Genomic DNA, 15365 nt, shown 5'->3' on the forward strand with positions numbered 1-15365 from the left:
AAGCCTGGTGGTGCTTCAAGGGCGTGTTGGCGTGGCCAGGAGAGCGTTCTGCGAAGAAGCCAAAGTTCGTCGCAGGTTGTTGCACATCACTCACAAAGGGGAGAGGCTACATGGCATTTCGAGTTGCGACCCGTGGAATGACCACGCTTCCCACCTCAGCTCTAGGTACCTCCTTGGTGGGGTGTCTGGGACCTCAAACTGGAGCCTAGCGCCCTGTGCTTGGCTGGCTCCAGGGATGTCAGGCGCCGGTAGCTCTAGAGCACGCCCCCGTAGTGCGGTACCTTGCTTTAGGGAGACCTCTGGTGGGGGTTGAGTGCCTGGGCAGCAACGTCACCACCGTTGGATGGGGTGACGAAACGGGTCCTAAGTCAATATACTCCGGGCGGCACCCAACGTCAATCGTCAAAAGACAGCATCATCTACCACACCTCGTGATCGCCACGCCTCGACTCGGTCGGGACTCTTGCCCCCTTCCCCGAGCCCAGCAGAAGCAGTATGGAAGTTCGAGTCGTGGAAGAACGGATAGAGGCGCGCGGCATCTCCAGAATCACGGCCCCGAGCCACCCAACCATCGAGTCGAACCAAGACGGTGTCATGACCCGCGATCGATCCCATCATCAGCAGAACCGGACCCATGGGTGAGGACCCCAAAACACAGTCTGGCGATAGCCAGGAGCAGCGCCCACCACTTCCGCCGCGGCCCGCCGCCTTCACGAGCGCCTCGATCGACTCGAAGCTCGCTACAACAGCAATCACGCCGGTCGATATCCAGACACTGTCGTTTCCCGATGGCACTCGTGGCACGTTTCCAACGCCCGGCGCACAAAATGCCTCGACGCCGCCTGGCTCGTCCATAAGTGGCTCAGCTACACCGCGGCATGATTTGGGCGAGATGGAAGATTCCATGAGCGTCATGAGCCTTGCGCCGACGATGCGGCCTGCTGGCGATATTGCAAGCCTGCTCACGGGCGACTTCAACAGGCGAAGTCCAGCATGGAACCTGCTGCGCTCGCAGTCTCCCGCTGTGCTTCCATTCGAGACTTTGGATCTGGACACTGCGACACACAGGCTTGCTGCTTTCGAGCACGAGTTTGATCCGCTTCCCGACGACTCGAGCCCAGATGTAAAGGACGAAGATCGCCTTGAGCTCTGGAAGTCCAAGCTGAAGCAGTTCATGATTCTGTCATCGGCCGGAAAACCAATCTGGAGTCGCCATGGCGACCTGGGTCTCATCAACTCCTACATGGGCATCATCCAAACCATTATTTCTTTCTATCAGGGGGCTAATAACCCCCTGACGGGCTTCACCGCAGGCGACACGAGGTTCGTCATTGCGACGGAGGGCCCCCTCTATTTCGTCGCCACAAGCAGGCTCGGTGAAAGTGACTCCCAATTGAGGGGCCAACTGGAGGCTCTGTACATGCAAATCTTGTCCACCTTGACTCTACCGACCCTGCGGAACATCTTCGTGAACCGGCCATCCACCGACCTGCGCAAACCTCTGCAGGGCACCGAATCGCTCCTCTCATCCCTCGCAGACCACTTTACAAAAGGCTCTGCCTCGGCGCTGCTGGGGGCTCTCGAGTGCCTGAGACTGCGCAAGTCACAGAGGCACGCCATTAACAATGCCTTCCTCAAGCAACGGACGGACAAGCTCCTGTACGGCCTCATCGTCGCCGATGGCAAGCTCGTCAGCGTCATCCGGCCGCGGCGCCACTCCCTCCACCCGAGCGACCTCAAGCTCATCTTCAATATGCTCTTTGAATCAGGTGGCATCAGCGCCGGCGGCGGCGAGAACTGGGTGCCCCTTTGTCTGCCCGCCTTCAACAACAACGGCTACCTCTACATGTACGTCAGCTTCATCGACGGATCCTCAAACAGCGACGCCTCGTCCCAACCAGCAGACGCATCTTCCTCCAGCGGCGGGCAAACGGCCATCATTCTCGTGAGCCCCGACAAGGAGTCCTTCTTCGAGCTCAAGCAGATGCGCGACGCCGTCGTCGCCTCTCTCGAGAAGAACGGTCTTCTCGCCATCATTCGTGCAGCCGCGAGTGCAGGCCGCCCCGCCATCCCCGCCATCGCAGCGGGCAGCCAGGTCAGCCACTTCCTCTACAAATCCCGCGCCAACGTCCAGTTCTCCATGTCCGCCCTCGATCCCGTCTTCGCCTCCCCTATCGCCCGTCGCCGCCTCATGACCCTCTATCATCAGCTCCACGCTTCCGTCCACGCGAAGCACTCGGCCATGCGTGTCCTGCACTGCGTCAGCGAGGAGGCCACGAGTCTCGCGTGGGTGACCCCCATATTTGAATTTTACTGCGTCGCTGGCCCCAATGTGAGCAGGGCTACCATCACCCAAGGCGCGAACAAGATCATACAATGGGCCAAACGCGAAGAAGAACGCATTTTCATCATAGGCGGTGGTGTCTTTTAAGAAGAAGCGGCACATGGTAGCGGTGCCAAGCATATTGCCGACTCAATTGGCATCCATCTCATGAGGCGGGATTTTCAAATAGACCACGCCTTCACATACATGCAACAGTCTAAACAATCGACTCATCTATTGATAACTCGCGATAGTTCAGCTCCACCTGACCGTGCGTGTCTCCTCGTTACTGACCATGATCCATAGCATCAACGACCAAGAACAACTACCGGATACTTTCGCTCCATATACACAGCGTCTATCACGCCGTGGTCGCATTACATCCCCCACTAACCATGTCAGACTGGGTCAACGCATACGCACAAACCAGAAAGAGCAAACCAAAGCCATCCTGGTTAGATTGGAGAAGCCAGGCCGTTCTTGCATGTTCAAGAATTCCTGACATCTAGAACCCAACGGAAGTGCAGCCAAAGGTGGTCCAAAAGCCACGAGTCGTTCCGCGAGTCGCTATCGCTTACTGGCAACGTCGTTTTTTCATGCATGTGTGTACTACACGTTTAGCCTCACGAACCCACTGTCGCATACGATTGCTGATCCTCGCTGACTGAGTAGACCGAATACTCCCTTCGCTACTCCGAGGCTGCACAATAATGGCCTCAGTGCTTTTGTGATATCTGATATTGTCGTTGCTTGCAGCGATATTCAAAGGCTGTTCGGCTTGCCTGAGAGCCCTGTTCCGTAGCTGCAGTCGCGATTTGGTCATACGGATGCGCAAGTTCGACATTTTCTTCCTCAAACGCTGAGGTCGGGCATTTGACTCTGAGTGAAAGCTTCCTGTCTCGCTCGAACCGTCTTCCGTAGACATGCTGAGTCGCGTCGTGATCCTTGCCCCGTGGCAAGAGGGCGACTTTGGTCCTGTCAAGGACACCTTTTGCGTCCGAGGCTGGCTTGCCAGAGTACCTTGGTAGTCAAAAGCAACATGTCTGGTGGTCTTGGAATCTGCCGTTTTGGCGGATTGTGGAGGGGTGGTGAAAAGATCGCCGGGGGTTCCTGTTGTTAATATACTTGGAGTCTGACGTTTCGTCATGCCCACACGCCTTCTCACGGTGCCCTCACACGTCTCCGTATCCTGGTCAGCTCCCAACGTCGCAGCCTCAGCAGGTGAGGGTTTTGGCCCACGGCGGGATAGCTTGGTGGTCGCAATACCTTTCAACATCTCTTTGGGACCAGCATGAGGGACGCTGCGGGTCAATTGATCTTGCTCAGCGCCATATTTTGGAACCGCTCGTGGTCTTTGCGAGGCATTCGAGCGCATGGAAGGCGATAGTTTGGATAGGAAGCGCTTTTTTCTGACGGGCGATGGAGTGTTTCCGTCTTGCTCGTCCGTATTCATCTTAGAAGTTGAAGCAACATGGCGAGAGGTTTTTGGTGTTGACAAGTCAGACAAGTGGAAGGGCGAGAAGCTCAACGAAAAGTTATCTTCTGTCAATGAGTCGACCGTCCACAAGCCTGGCCGTGCCCTGTTATCCGGTGTTGGAGGAAGTGCTTTCTCAATTTTTGGGATGCTGTTTCGTACTCTCAACTGCCTGGCAGGAGAGATAGGCTGTGGTGACAAGATCTCTCCATTCGCGACAGTAATCCCTGACGTATTGATCTGCGGTGCCGGCCTGTTCTTGCTGTGGCAATGAGCAGGCGATTCTTGTTTACAATCAAACGATGGACGCCCGACCGACAAAATGTCTTTCCTGGCTTCGTCTTCACCTTGACAGGAAGAGAGCACAGCGATCAAGTCTTTCTCCAGTATTCCAGAAACGTCGTCGTCCTTCTTAACGAATGATGACCTTGCAACGCGGTCAAAGGACGAGACTAGAGCTGCGAGATCTGAAAGTCCGGGGTCCAGAGAATTGTGTAGGCTGGCACGCAGTAATGCCGTAAGCCTCTTGTAGGACGTGACTCTCTTTGAAGGCGTTTCGGGTGCAATGGATTGTCGAGATGTTGGCCTGGTGGAATTCGGACCAGTAGTGTCAGTCTCAGACTCTTGCTCCTTGGTCTGGTGGCGTGCCTCTTCAACTGGCACCGTCCACAGCGATTGGGTCGGTGGTGGAGCTGGAAGAGATTCTTGTGACGGCGTTGGGTGGCTACCTTGATTAGTGGATGGCAGATGATCGTTCGTGGCATTTCCCAAAACTTCTTCATTTTGGGCATCGAAGAGCGGCGGTTGCAATGGCTGTCCTTGGACTGCAGGCGCAGCTCGATCGGTCACAGAAGGACAGTTGCCGGTCTCTCCAGGCTCGAGTGCCGGCGTCTCATAACGCGAAATTGATCGCATACTTTCCACCTCATATTCAAGATTGCCGCCACAGTAAATCTCGAGTGTTCCGTCCTGATGATTTTCGTCACGCAATGACGAATCACTGAGATCCTTGACCGATATATCCACAACAGCATCGAGGCGTGCCTGTGTCTCATCTCTGAGCACCAATGGTCGATTGAAGCTCGAGGCTCGCTGTGGGATAGGTGCCAAAGGAGGCCCAGGCGTGTGAACAGGGGGTACTTGCGGAGCGCAGCTGTCAAACCCTTCCGTATAATCGTAGTAGAACGATGCACCTGGTGCAAGAGGAGGGGGGGGTTCGTATGGAAGACCAGGCCGACGGTAGAGTTCAACAATTGACGTCAAGCTCGATGACCTGGCGCTGTAATCACCAGATGATAGACAAGAGTGATCACCCCTAATGTTCCAGCGCCCGTGTGACTGGGATGAACGGCTCCGGCCCCGCCCTTGGGGTGCAGATGTGCTAAGAGGGATCGTTGGCTGGTTGGACCGATGACATTCGTTGCGTAACGACAGCGGAGGCGGTCGGCGATGACAATGAGGGTTCATAGGCCGCTGGGGTCCTTGAAATGTCCTCTGTGGTTCCGTTCAGTTTGCTTATGCAGTGATCGAGAACGGATTATGAACTCACGTAGGAAAGTCGATCGATTTCAACCATTCGACTGTAGTCTATCCTGCCATTCTCTGTCAGAGCAGGGGAAGAAGGCTGCGTACCAGGCCGCTTTAAACGGGTTGGGTATGGAAAAGGGGAACGAGGTCGCTGAGCAGAACATGTGCCCGAGTTGTCGTTGAGTGTCTTAGAAGATTTGTAACTCAGAAGCGGCCTGGAACCACAGGTTGTCATCGAATATGACCGCTGCCCGTTCTCATCCGCGGGAGGTGACAGCGAGCTAAGACAGGATGAGGGCTGGCTATCTGTACCGGAGCCATACATGGACAGGATCTCCGATGTAGTGTCTCTGTACGAGGGCAACCGTCTCCGATCATCTCGGCGGTGGGTGCCCTGACTTCCCCTTGAGCTGGGCCTGGACGGGGTTCTGGTTCGATCGAGGCTTGGTCTGGGTCGTGAAATCTTGTACATCGAGTGACCAAACGAGGTGGCGGCAGGAGATGACCCCATCGAGAACACTCCAATATCGCCGGTTTCTGTGGTTGTTTTCAGCATGCTTTGAAGGGGACCAGGCGACGAGAGCAGAGCCATGTTCTCGTTGACGCTTCTCAGTGGACGATGTGCGGTGGGATTCCTCGGCAGTGCCCGTCCTTGTTGCTTGAAAGTATTGTTGAGAGATCCTTGACTCGCAGATCGCTTCGTTGAAGCCGCAGACATGTCCATCCTGACTGGATTGCATGGGCATTGGACGACACTGGCTTACTGTTTCCGTATGTGGCGGTGCGACTGTTGTTGTTTGGGTATCTTCTCGAACCCTCATTGAAGACCACGGCTTGAAACCAAGATTGGCTTAATGAGATATTCTTGGCGATTAACGAAATAAGAAAAGAAGAGGATGCTCGACTTCGTGCTCGTCAACAGCACACGCCGTAGTGGGAATCCAAACCAGCAGATCGATGGTGTAATGGGGCATTCGAGACGACAAATGAAGACGGTTAGAGATCGGTCAGAGATGCTGTGTCGAGCCTGTAAATGTAGAGCTCGTTTCTGCGCACACGGAAGCTTTCTCTGGAAGGTGTAGTAGAGGTGCTCGCCACTACCATCTCTAATAGATCCCATGAGGAGGAGTCGGCCTGCTAATGCTCCTTCTATGTGGGAGTATCGGGAGATAGTGCCTGCCTCAGTGCCGAGTCCAACTCGAAGGCAGGTCCTTTCGGGAAGCTCTTGCCTCACTTGCCTCGCATGATGGAAGCATCTTTTGGCATGTGCTGGCCAGCAAACCAAACGCCAATTGGCTTCCAAATAAAGGGCCTCCCTGAGTGCATCTACAGTCAACATGAGCATACATCCTCAAGTTCGTGCACCGTTTCTCGTACCTAGCTGAGGTACACTCACCAACCGATGTTGAAGCATCACGTTTCCACATCTGAGTCTGAATCATGAGTGCCAAACAACTCTTACCAGACGCCACCTATCGTCAGCCAAGCCCTGGACAGCTCGAGAACCTCTGTGGGTTCAATCAAGTTGTGTGATTTACGTGAGCCGCAAAGGGCGTTCACCAACGACAATTGGAGGAAACATCGTGATGACCCTCCGCTCCATCAAGGTCATGCCGCACCATTCTTATTGACGAGTGAAAAAGTAGTCCATAAAAACGCAATCATGTTTTGAATCTCGTTGGCAAAGGCAATGTAGAAATCGGCGAGGACGCCGGATTGTCCAATGATATGAACCGACCCCAGGTTCGCATTGTACATCTTACATGGCAAAACAACCTCTTGCATACACCGATCCAGCCGCCCTCGTTGATCCCTTGATACTGGAAAATTCTTGCCGAATAGCATTGATGATTACGAATGTACATCGCTAGCACATGCACATGGACTAGGTACCTTACCCAGGCCAAGAGGACCAGCGGTGTTCTGAGCACCGAACCGTAAGATATGTGGCCTCAGCGATCTGACAGATCGCATGAGCATGATTCAGCTGTCGTAATCAATAGTCCCCAGCAATGTCTTCGGTCGAGCCGGACGACGCTTGCCGCCCCGGCCGGATGGCGGATGGCAATTTCGGGGGGTTACAGTCCGCAGGTATGGACAAGTCGCCACTTCTTGTCTTGAAGCAGCAAGTCCCGCTGAAATTGAAACATGGGAGCTCGGAGCGCGCCAGACCAGACCAGACCAGACCAGAGTCGCCTCGCAATTGTACTCGTCTCATAACCTTCTGAGATCCAGGCCACGCCGCCGTAAGCACAAAGGAGGGGGTCCAACTGTCGACGGTACCCTCCCTGATAAACCCCTGACAAGATGCTCGCCTCCACAGCGGCGCTAGGGAATGGCGGAGCACAGGGATGTCCTGTCCTTGGCCTGGGCTGGGCAGGTGGCAGAACGATTTGGGATGCGGCGTTCCTCAGCCGCGCCCCCGCCGTCACGGGCGAGATGGGGAAATGTGTCCTTTCCTCTGGCTGCAACCCTGGTAGGAGATCTACCAGTACCGGTGGACGCATAGGGTGAGTGGGCTGCTCAGGGTCGACCGCCACCTTTTTGTTCGAGTCTTACCCATCGAAGGCTGAGGGGCGGTAGGAAAACGCTTGATAAGCGGTGTGCGTGCGGACAAGAGAGGACCTGGTGTCAATGGCTCCGTATAACGTCAAGTTAGCAACGTGCCAATCGTTCGACTGCGGAGGATATTTTTTTCTCTTCCAACCGCTTGATTATCAATTGACCGTTTCTCTGCCTTTTGACGTGAGCCAGCGCTGGGGTTCATTTCTCCAACTGGGGGGTTGGGGAGGGGTGCAGTGTGGAGGCCGTTGCCCCTCCGCGTCCATTCACAGCCCACACGCCGCTTTGTGCCCGCCTTTCTGAACCAGTCGAGGTGGGGGCCATGTCCGCCGTTAAGTTCAGGGACATGCCGTGGCAAGAACGTACATGGTAGGTTGGCAAGGTTGGCCATGGAGGCGCTGTACCTGTTGGTACGATGGGCAGAAGCACCCCCCTCCTCCACAGGCTAGTGGCACCCGCGCCTGCCTTGTTAGTAAATGTCTGGCCTGCGTGCACCTAGGAACCTGGGCAGGTCCCTTCCTAGAGGAGAGGGGGGGGGGGGGGTTCCAGAAAAAGGGACACCTGTTCACAATCAACAGAGGGACTCAGCTTAAGAACTACAGCTTCCTTCTTAACCTCCACCGCCGCCCTCCACTTCCTACTTAAACCCACTCATCACCTTAGGAACCTAACTTGCTCCGAGCTTGCTTCCTATCGTGCCTCTTCTCCTTCCCCATCCCTCACCGTACATCACATCAAAGGTACAGTACCCCTCCCCCCCTCTGGCAGGATACTTGCTGTTTGATCTCTCAAACGAGCTCAATGCAGTCAGCCCATTCGCAACGGCCTTGCTTGCCTTGGCCGAACAATTTACCGAAGGTCACCACCCGCTAACTCGGTCTTTCTCGCAGGGTCAAAATGCACTGCAAGCGTGTTGCCTTTGGCCTCCTGGCCGCCGCCGCGGCTGTCGCCGCCGCTGACGATTCGGACGTCACCCAGCTCAAGAAGGACACCTTCGATGACTTTGTCAAGACCAACGACCTCGTCCTTGCTGAGTGTGAGTGTTTCTTTGCTCTGTCCTGCGAGGCCCTGAACCCAGCTAATCACGCTCTCCAGTCTTTGCTCCCTGGTGCGGCCACTGCAAGGCCCTCGCTCCCGAGTACGAGGAGGCTGCCACGTCCCTGAAGGAGAAGAACATCAAGCTCGCCAAGATTGACTGCACTGAGGAGGCCGACCTCTGCCAGACCTACGGCGTCGAGGGCTACCCCACCCTCAAGGTCTTCCGTGGCCCCGACAACATCTCCCCCTACTCTGGCCAGCGCAAGGCTGCTGCCATCACCTCCTACATGATTAAGCAGTCTCTGCCTGCTGTCTCTCTGCTCACCAAGGACACCCTTGAGGAGTTCAAGACTGCCGACAAGGTCGTCCTCGTCGCCTACATTGCCGCCGATGACAAGGCCTCCAACGAGACCTTCAACAAGGTCGCCGAGAGCCTCCGCGACAACTACCTCTTCGGCGGTGTCAACGATGCCGTCGTTGCCGAGGCTGAGGGCGTCAAGGCCCCTGCCATTGTCCTCTACAAGTCTTTCGACGAGGGCAAGACCACCTTCTCCGACAAGTTCGAGGTCGAGGCCATCGAGAAGTTCGCCAAGACCTCCGCCACTCCCCTGATTGGCGAGGTCGGCCCTGAGACCTACTCCGGTTACATGGAGGCCGGCCTTCCCCTGGCCTACATCTTCGCCGAGACTGCCGAGGAGCGTGAGGAGCTCTCCAAGACTCTCAAGCCCATCGCCGAGAAGCAGCGTGGTGTCATCAACTTCGCCACCATTGACGCCAAGTCTTTCGGTGCCCACGCCGGCAACCTGAACCTCCAGGCTGACAAGTTCCCTGCCTTCGCCATCCAGGAGACGGTCAAGAACCAGAAGTTCCCCTTCGACCAGGAGAAGAAGATCACCGTCGAGGAGATCACCTCTTTCGTCGATGACTTCGTCGCTGGCAAGATCGAACCCAGCATCAAGTCTGAGCCCATCCCCGAGACCCAGGAGGGTTCCGTCACCGTTGTTGTGGCCAAGAACTACGAGCAGATCGTGCTCGACGACACCAAGGATGTTCTCATTGAGTTCTACGCCCCCTGGTGCGGTCACTGCAAGGCTCTGGCCCCCAAGTACGAGGAGCTTGCCACCCTTTACAGCGAGAGCGAGTTCAAGGACAAGGTTGTCATTGCCAAGGTTGATGCCACCCTGAACGACGTTCCCGATGAGATCCAGGGCTTCCCCACCATCAAGCTGTACCCCGCCGGCGGCAAGTCTGAGCCTGTCACCTACTCGGGCTCCCGCACCATTGAGGACCTCATTGAGTTTGTCCGTGACAACGGCAAGTACAAGGCCGAGGCCTCCAAGAAGGAGGAGGTTGTTGCCGAGGAGAGCCAGGCCGCGCCCGCCGCCACCGAGGGTGAGGCCGCCAAGGAGTCTGACGAGTCTCACGATGAGCTGTAAACGATTTACTGGGATAAAATTGGGTTTTGCGTGAAAGGAGGGGGCCATGTCCCGGATAGGACTTTTGATACCTCCATGTTCTTCAGTTAGTTCACGATGCATTCAGATGGGGTAATGCAAATCATGAATCAAGGACGTTGTAACTTTGCTGCCTTTTCGTGATGGTTTGAGGCGGCGTCGTGCTGTGTGATGGATGCTTTACGGACCAAGAGACCGACGCCTCTTTCTGAGCACTTCCACTCGTACATGCACAGCGGCTGAGGAGGTGTGGGGTGTTTCCGTGTAGTTGATGCTTCCGCTCGCACTTTCGTACAACTTGGTATACACAAGATGATCACCCAGCCCCGTCTGCTTCTCTGCAAGCCTTCAGCGAGAACGTGTTTCTTTCTGCTGGGCTTCAGACGCGCGTCACACATGGTCCCATTTCCATCCTGTCGGGTCTGCCCACCCACGCCGTACTCTCAGGCTCTATATACAAGCCCCAGCCAACCCGTTCCACCACAAAAAAAAGGAGGCCCCAACCCGTTTTCGTCGTTTTCGCCGCGTGCCTCGTCCGCTTTATTTCCTCTTGCGCTCGAGCGCGTCCATCTTCTCCTCCAGCGTCTGGACGTAGACGGTCACACGCTGGACAGCCGCTTGCAGAGCCTGTTTAGAGGGAAAAACCTGGTCAGCGTGACAGTCCTCAACGTACATGTCGTATGTGAATGGGCACTAAGGGGAAACGTCCTGCAAAAGAGGAACAGGGAAAGGCGGCGCTCGCGCTAAGGGTGGGTTTCTACTGGTACGAGAGGCATCCATCCCCTTTCCCTCCCTCCGTTGGCGCTGCAAAGGGGTTTGTTTGGAGGCTCGGGGGGGCAGAGAGGACGAAGAGAGGAGTGGGGTGGTATCAGATGCAGACACGCACGTAAATGTCCTCGGTGAGGAGCTCGTTCGAGAGCTTGTACTCCTTGACGAGGTAGGAGTAGACGCCGGCGCCGGCGAGGGAGCTACCGGCGAAGAAGCCGAGGAGGCTGCGCGCGAGGGAGAGCACAACGGTCAGCTTGCGTTCATGCCAAAAGGGGGGCGGACGCGGAGGGACATGGGGGACGAGGCTGGTGGAGAGAACGTACCCGCCTCGAAAGGCGCCCACGGGTTTCCGTGCTGGCAGAGGTGTTGCGACGGCGTCGCGGAGGGTGGCGGATGTCTGGAAGGTGCGGGCGGTGCGCACGGCGGGGACGGCACGGGGCACAGCGCGGGCGCTGGCGGCGAGGATTCTCGAAGACATCGTGATGCTGTGCTAAAGGGGAGGACCTATCGGGGGCGAGGTAGGGCGTCGGTTCGATGGAGAGGATGGCACGTTATTCGTGGTTCGGAAACTGGATGCGGTCGCGGCTCGGGACGTTGGGCCAGGTCGTCAGATTCCGGTTGTTTGTAACGAGGTACAGCAGGTGGATATGTGCTTAGATAGCTGTTGGAATTGAGCGGATCCGATTGGGTGGGACGAGCCTCCTCTTCCTCTCTAAGTGCATGGCCCTCACGATGCCCCGGTCCTTCCTCATCTGTTGGACTACCTCCTCCATCCCGACAAACAGTCATGTACAGCAACAATTTCGGCGTCATCGAGGTCGCTGGCGCGAAAACAAAATCGGCACCCGGCTGGGCCTATGTACCTGACACGGGCGTCAACCCAGCAGCAGCCGCGCTCCAGCCCTCAAATCGCAAGCGAGCCAGGAACCAAGCCGCGAATCCCTCGGGTGCCGATCTCTCCGTCCGACAAGAGGCCAAGATTCGCAAAGAAGTCGAGGCCCTCGACAGGGAAAGCAATCGCGATGCCGGCATACCAATTCCTCCCAAGGCCGGCGCCGCCAAATGTCAGTACTCATCCCGACACGCTGTGCGATCCGACAGACCAATGCTGACAACATTTCTCGTAGCCTTGAACAAGAGCACGCCCAACGTGAGGAAGATACTCCAATCGCAGAAGACGTTTGCCAACCACCTCGACGACTACGAAGCCTTTTTGGCGCAGAACGACGGGAACACAGCGCAGCAACCTGGCCCGAACGCGAAAAAGACGGCTCAGGCAAGCCAGACCGGCAAACGGCCCCCGCAACCGAACCAGCACTCCAAGCGAAAGGCAGCTGCCGCTGCCGCCGCCGTCGCGGCTGCGGAAGCAGAAGCAGAAGCGAGCTCCTCGTCGAAAAAGTCGGCACCCAGCCGCGCCCGATCACGCCGTGGCAAGGTTGAGCCCGCGCCGGAACCGGAGCCTGCGCCCGAGACGCCCGACGTCGAGATGGAGGACGCGCCGACCGAGGTGCCGACGGCGCCGCCCATCCTGACGCCCTACGAGAAGGACCCGCCGCCCGCGCACCCCGGTGACAACGACCCGCTGCTCGCGTCGGTGCTGCCGGGGCTGCCGGACGACGAGGAGCTGCGGCGCCTCCTGGCGCATCCGCCGTTGAAGTACACCGAGGCGCAGGCTGGCTGGAGCGAGGCGGACAGACAGTATCCCGTGCGGCGGTTCTGCGAGGTGTGTGGCTATTGGGGGCGCGTCCGCTGCATGAAATGCGGCACGAGGGTGTGCGCGCTTGACTGTCTCGAGGTGCACCGAGAGGAGTGCGTGACGCGGTATGGGTTGTGAGGTGTGAGGCGACAGGGACGACAGACATCGACTCTGAACACGGCCTCGATGAGGGGCGTTTCTTTTTTTTTTTCATTTTCATGGTTACGGATGCATTCGCGATGATACCCAGGGCTCGTGCTCTACAGGCATGCGCAGACGAGAGTTAAGGGGGCATTGTGACTCTCGGGTCATATGTTCGGCGGCAGGTCACCCCACCAATCTATGTACAGGTCTAAAACGACCATGCGCTACGCATCCGGCGTCTGTGGCATGGCATGACATCCCTACTCTTTCTTTTCCTACAGCGCCAAAGAATCGGACAAGCAACGTCCCTTTCAGAATTCGGGACACGAGCAACCCCCACCTCCCCCCGTCCAGCAGAGGCTTGGTTGAGGAAAATCACCACGGATTGGTGAGGAAGAACTCCAAGTCACCCTTGGTCGTGCCCCCGGCGCACACGGCGCGGAAGCTGCCGGTGGGACACACGGCGCGCGCGGCGCGCACTCAGGCCTCCCACCGCTTCTTGGCCACGTTGATGGTGGCGCCCTCGGCCATGACCTTGAGCGAGAAGCGGGCCGAGCCGGCGACGCCCATGGTCTCGACGGGGCTGCCACGACAGGCCTTGACGTCGCCGGCGATGCCGCCCTCGCAAATGTTGAGCTCGGCAACAGACTCGTCGTGGAAGACAATGTGGCTGGCTCTCTTGTCAGTTTTCGTTTCTTCTTCTTGGGTATTGTAGGAAACGAGATGGGGGCGGCTGCATGGCGCTTACACGTTGCGGTCGATGCACTGAGCTTCAAGGATGGCGGAGGGATTCATCTCCATGGCGGCGCGCATCTGGCCGACCTCGAGATACTGCTGGGGGACTGAGAAGCGAGGATAGTTCTTCGGCAGGGCGAGGACGGCGGTGAGGGTGCAGAGGAGCAGGAGGGCGATGGCTCGCGGCGACGATGATGGTAATGATGAAGGCATGATGTTGTGTGTGTGTGTGTGTCTGTGTGTGTGTGTGTGCAAACGAACGGGTTCAGGCTTGTATCTTCAAGCTCTTGATGCTCCTGTTGGTCTCTTCCAACTGCGTCAGGTGGTACGTTTCGTTTGGTTTCGTTTGGAGACGTTGAATGAACGCTGGAATTGCAAACGTCGAGTCTTAAGGCACAAGGGACAAACTGTCAGAGAATGGGATTGTGATGAAAGGAAAGCTTGTTCGGCACGGCCAAAGCAGATGTTGATAAACGAGGCTCACGGCCAAGAAAAACGCACTTGTCCCAAGCAAGGCGAAGGAAGGGAAGGTGATCACAGATCAGCAAAGACACGAAAAAGGGAAAGGAATGGAAGCGACAGTAGAACCGTCGTCGAAGAATGAAAGATTGCCTATGAATCGGGCTATTCCTGTGGAAGGGAGAGGAGGACAAGAGCGAGGGAGGGGGGAGGGGTTGCGCGATGCACGGAATCGGAAGGCTAATATTGAATTGATTAGAGACCGCTGCAGATAGACAGGCTTCTCCTCTCGTCTCGTCTCGTCTCCTCCTCTCCCCTCCCCTCATGGCAGCAGCTGCGGAGCATCGTTTGAGCAAGAAGGCTTAAAAGCAAGGGCCAGCAAACGGCTTCCACTCAAACGTCCTGTCCAGTGCTGTGCTGTTCCACGCTGTCCTGTTGGCTGTTTGCCAAGTCGCGGGCGACATTTGACGGGAACAAGCCAAGCTAGCGCCCTAGTGGGACGAGAAACTGGAGTCGCTGGAGACAGTGGTCCTCCTGGCATCATCTGAATGCACTGCTCTGGTACGTCTGTGGAGGGGAGACAAGCTTCAGACCCTGGTGTACCCTCGTGTGCATGATACACGATCGTCTCTTGGAGATCATCGACGGGACCAGGGCGGGAGGGGCATCGCAGCCAATCAAGGTGGTCCCGCTCGTCCAAGCCGGGGCGCTGAAACGAGGCCGAGGCCGTTGATCCAGGGCTCTCCCAGACATCGTTCTGTGATGTATAGGCACTGAAACTTGCGCGAGCCAGGGGGAAGGGGAGCCGACGACGGCGGTGCCGGGAAGATCGGACGGCTCAAGGTCGCCGCACGCATCCATCCGCCGTTCAACGCTCGCCGTCAATGCTTCGAGTCGTCGTCGTCGCTGTTAAGCCCAGACACTGCACAGTGACCCGAGTTTCGGCATGGCGGCGACCGCGTGGCCCGTTCCTCTACACCTTTGTTCATCGATCTCCCAAAAATAGCAGTTATAAGCTCGCTGTCTCAATAGCGTTGCTCTTATCGATTCCAGGTAAACATCGAGTTCATGCGGCTCCAGCCCCAGCCGATGGATGCTCTGTCTTGTGGAAACAGCGTGCCGACTCCGCCGGACCAGTATTAAAAGTTGGCACCGCCCAGTGCTGTCTCCTCGTCGTCGCATCCC

The 15365-nt window shown here is 56.9% G+C and overlaps 5 protein-coding genes across 5 annotated transcripts; 3 read left to right on the forward strand and 2 right to left on the reverse strand.

The window, feature by feature from the left end:
* Positions 1-634: 634 nt before the first annotated feature.
* Positions 635-2431, forward strand: MON1 (Vacuolar fusion protein mon1; the record flags this gene model as incomplete). Its single annotated transcript, XM_028634760.1, has 1 exon — positions 635-2431. One exon carries the CDS (start codon positions 635-637, stop codon positions 2429-2431), a length of 1797 nt encoding a protein of 598 aa, XP_028492544.1.
* A 6352-nt stretch (positions 2432-8783) lies between these two features.
* D7B24_000505 (uncharacterized protein) lies at positions 8784-10360 on the forward strand (the record flags this gene model as incomplete). The annotated part of the gene is made up of 2 exons (XM_028634761.1): positions 8784-8922; positions 8982-10360. The coding sequence occupies 2 exons, from the start codon at positions 8784-8786 to the stop codon at positions 10358-10360; spliced, it is 1518 nt and encodes a 505-aa protein (XP_028492545.1).
* Positions 10361-10918: 558 nt separating this feature from the next.
* D7B24_000506 (uncharacterized protein) lies at positions 10919-11624 on the reverse strand (the record flags this gene model as incomplete). Its single annotated transcript, XM_028634762.1, has 2 exons — positions 10919-11005; positions 11265-11624. 2 exons carry the CDS (start codon positions 11622-11624, stop codon positions 10919-10921), a joined length of 447 nt encoding a protein of 148 aa, XP_028492546.1.
* Positions 11625-11933: 309 nt separating this feature from the next.
* On the forward strand, positions 11934-12980 carry D7B24_000507 (uncharacterized protein; the record flags this gene model as incomplete). The annotated part of the gene is made up of 2 exons (XM_028634763.1): positions 11934-12210; positions 12274-12980. 2 exons carry the CDS (start codon positions 11934-11936, stop codon positions 12978-12980), a joined length of 984 nt encoding a protein of 327 aa, XP_028492547.1.
* A 486-nt stretch (positions 12981-13466) lies between these two features.
* On the reverse strand, positions 13467-13934 carry D7B24_000508 (uncharacterized protein; the record flags this gene model as incomplete). Its single annotated transcript, XM_028634764.1, has 2 exons — positions 13467-13656; positions 13735-13934. 2 exons carry the CDS (start codon positions 13932-13934, stop codon positions 13467-13469), a joined length of 390 nt encoding a protein of 129 aa, XP_028492548.1.
* Positions 13935-15365: the final 1431 nt, after the last annotated feature.

This window comes from Verticillium nonalfalfae, assembly GCF_003724135.2.
Source record: "Verticillium nonalfalfae strain VnAa140/NRRL 66861 chromosome Unknown scaffold_106, whole genome shotgun sequence".
NCBI lineage: Eukaryota > Fungi > Ascomycota > Sordariomycetes > Glomerellales > Plectosphaerellaceae > Verticillium > Verticillium nonalfalfae.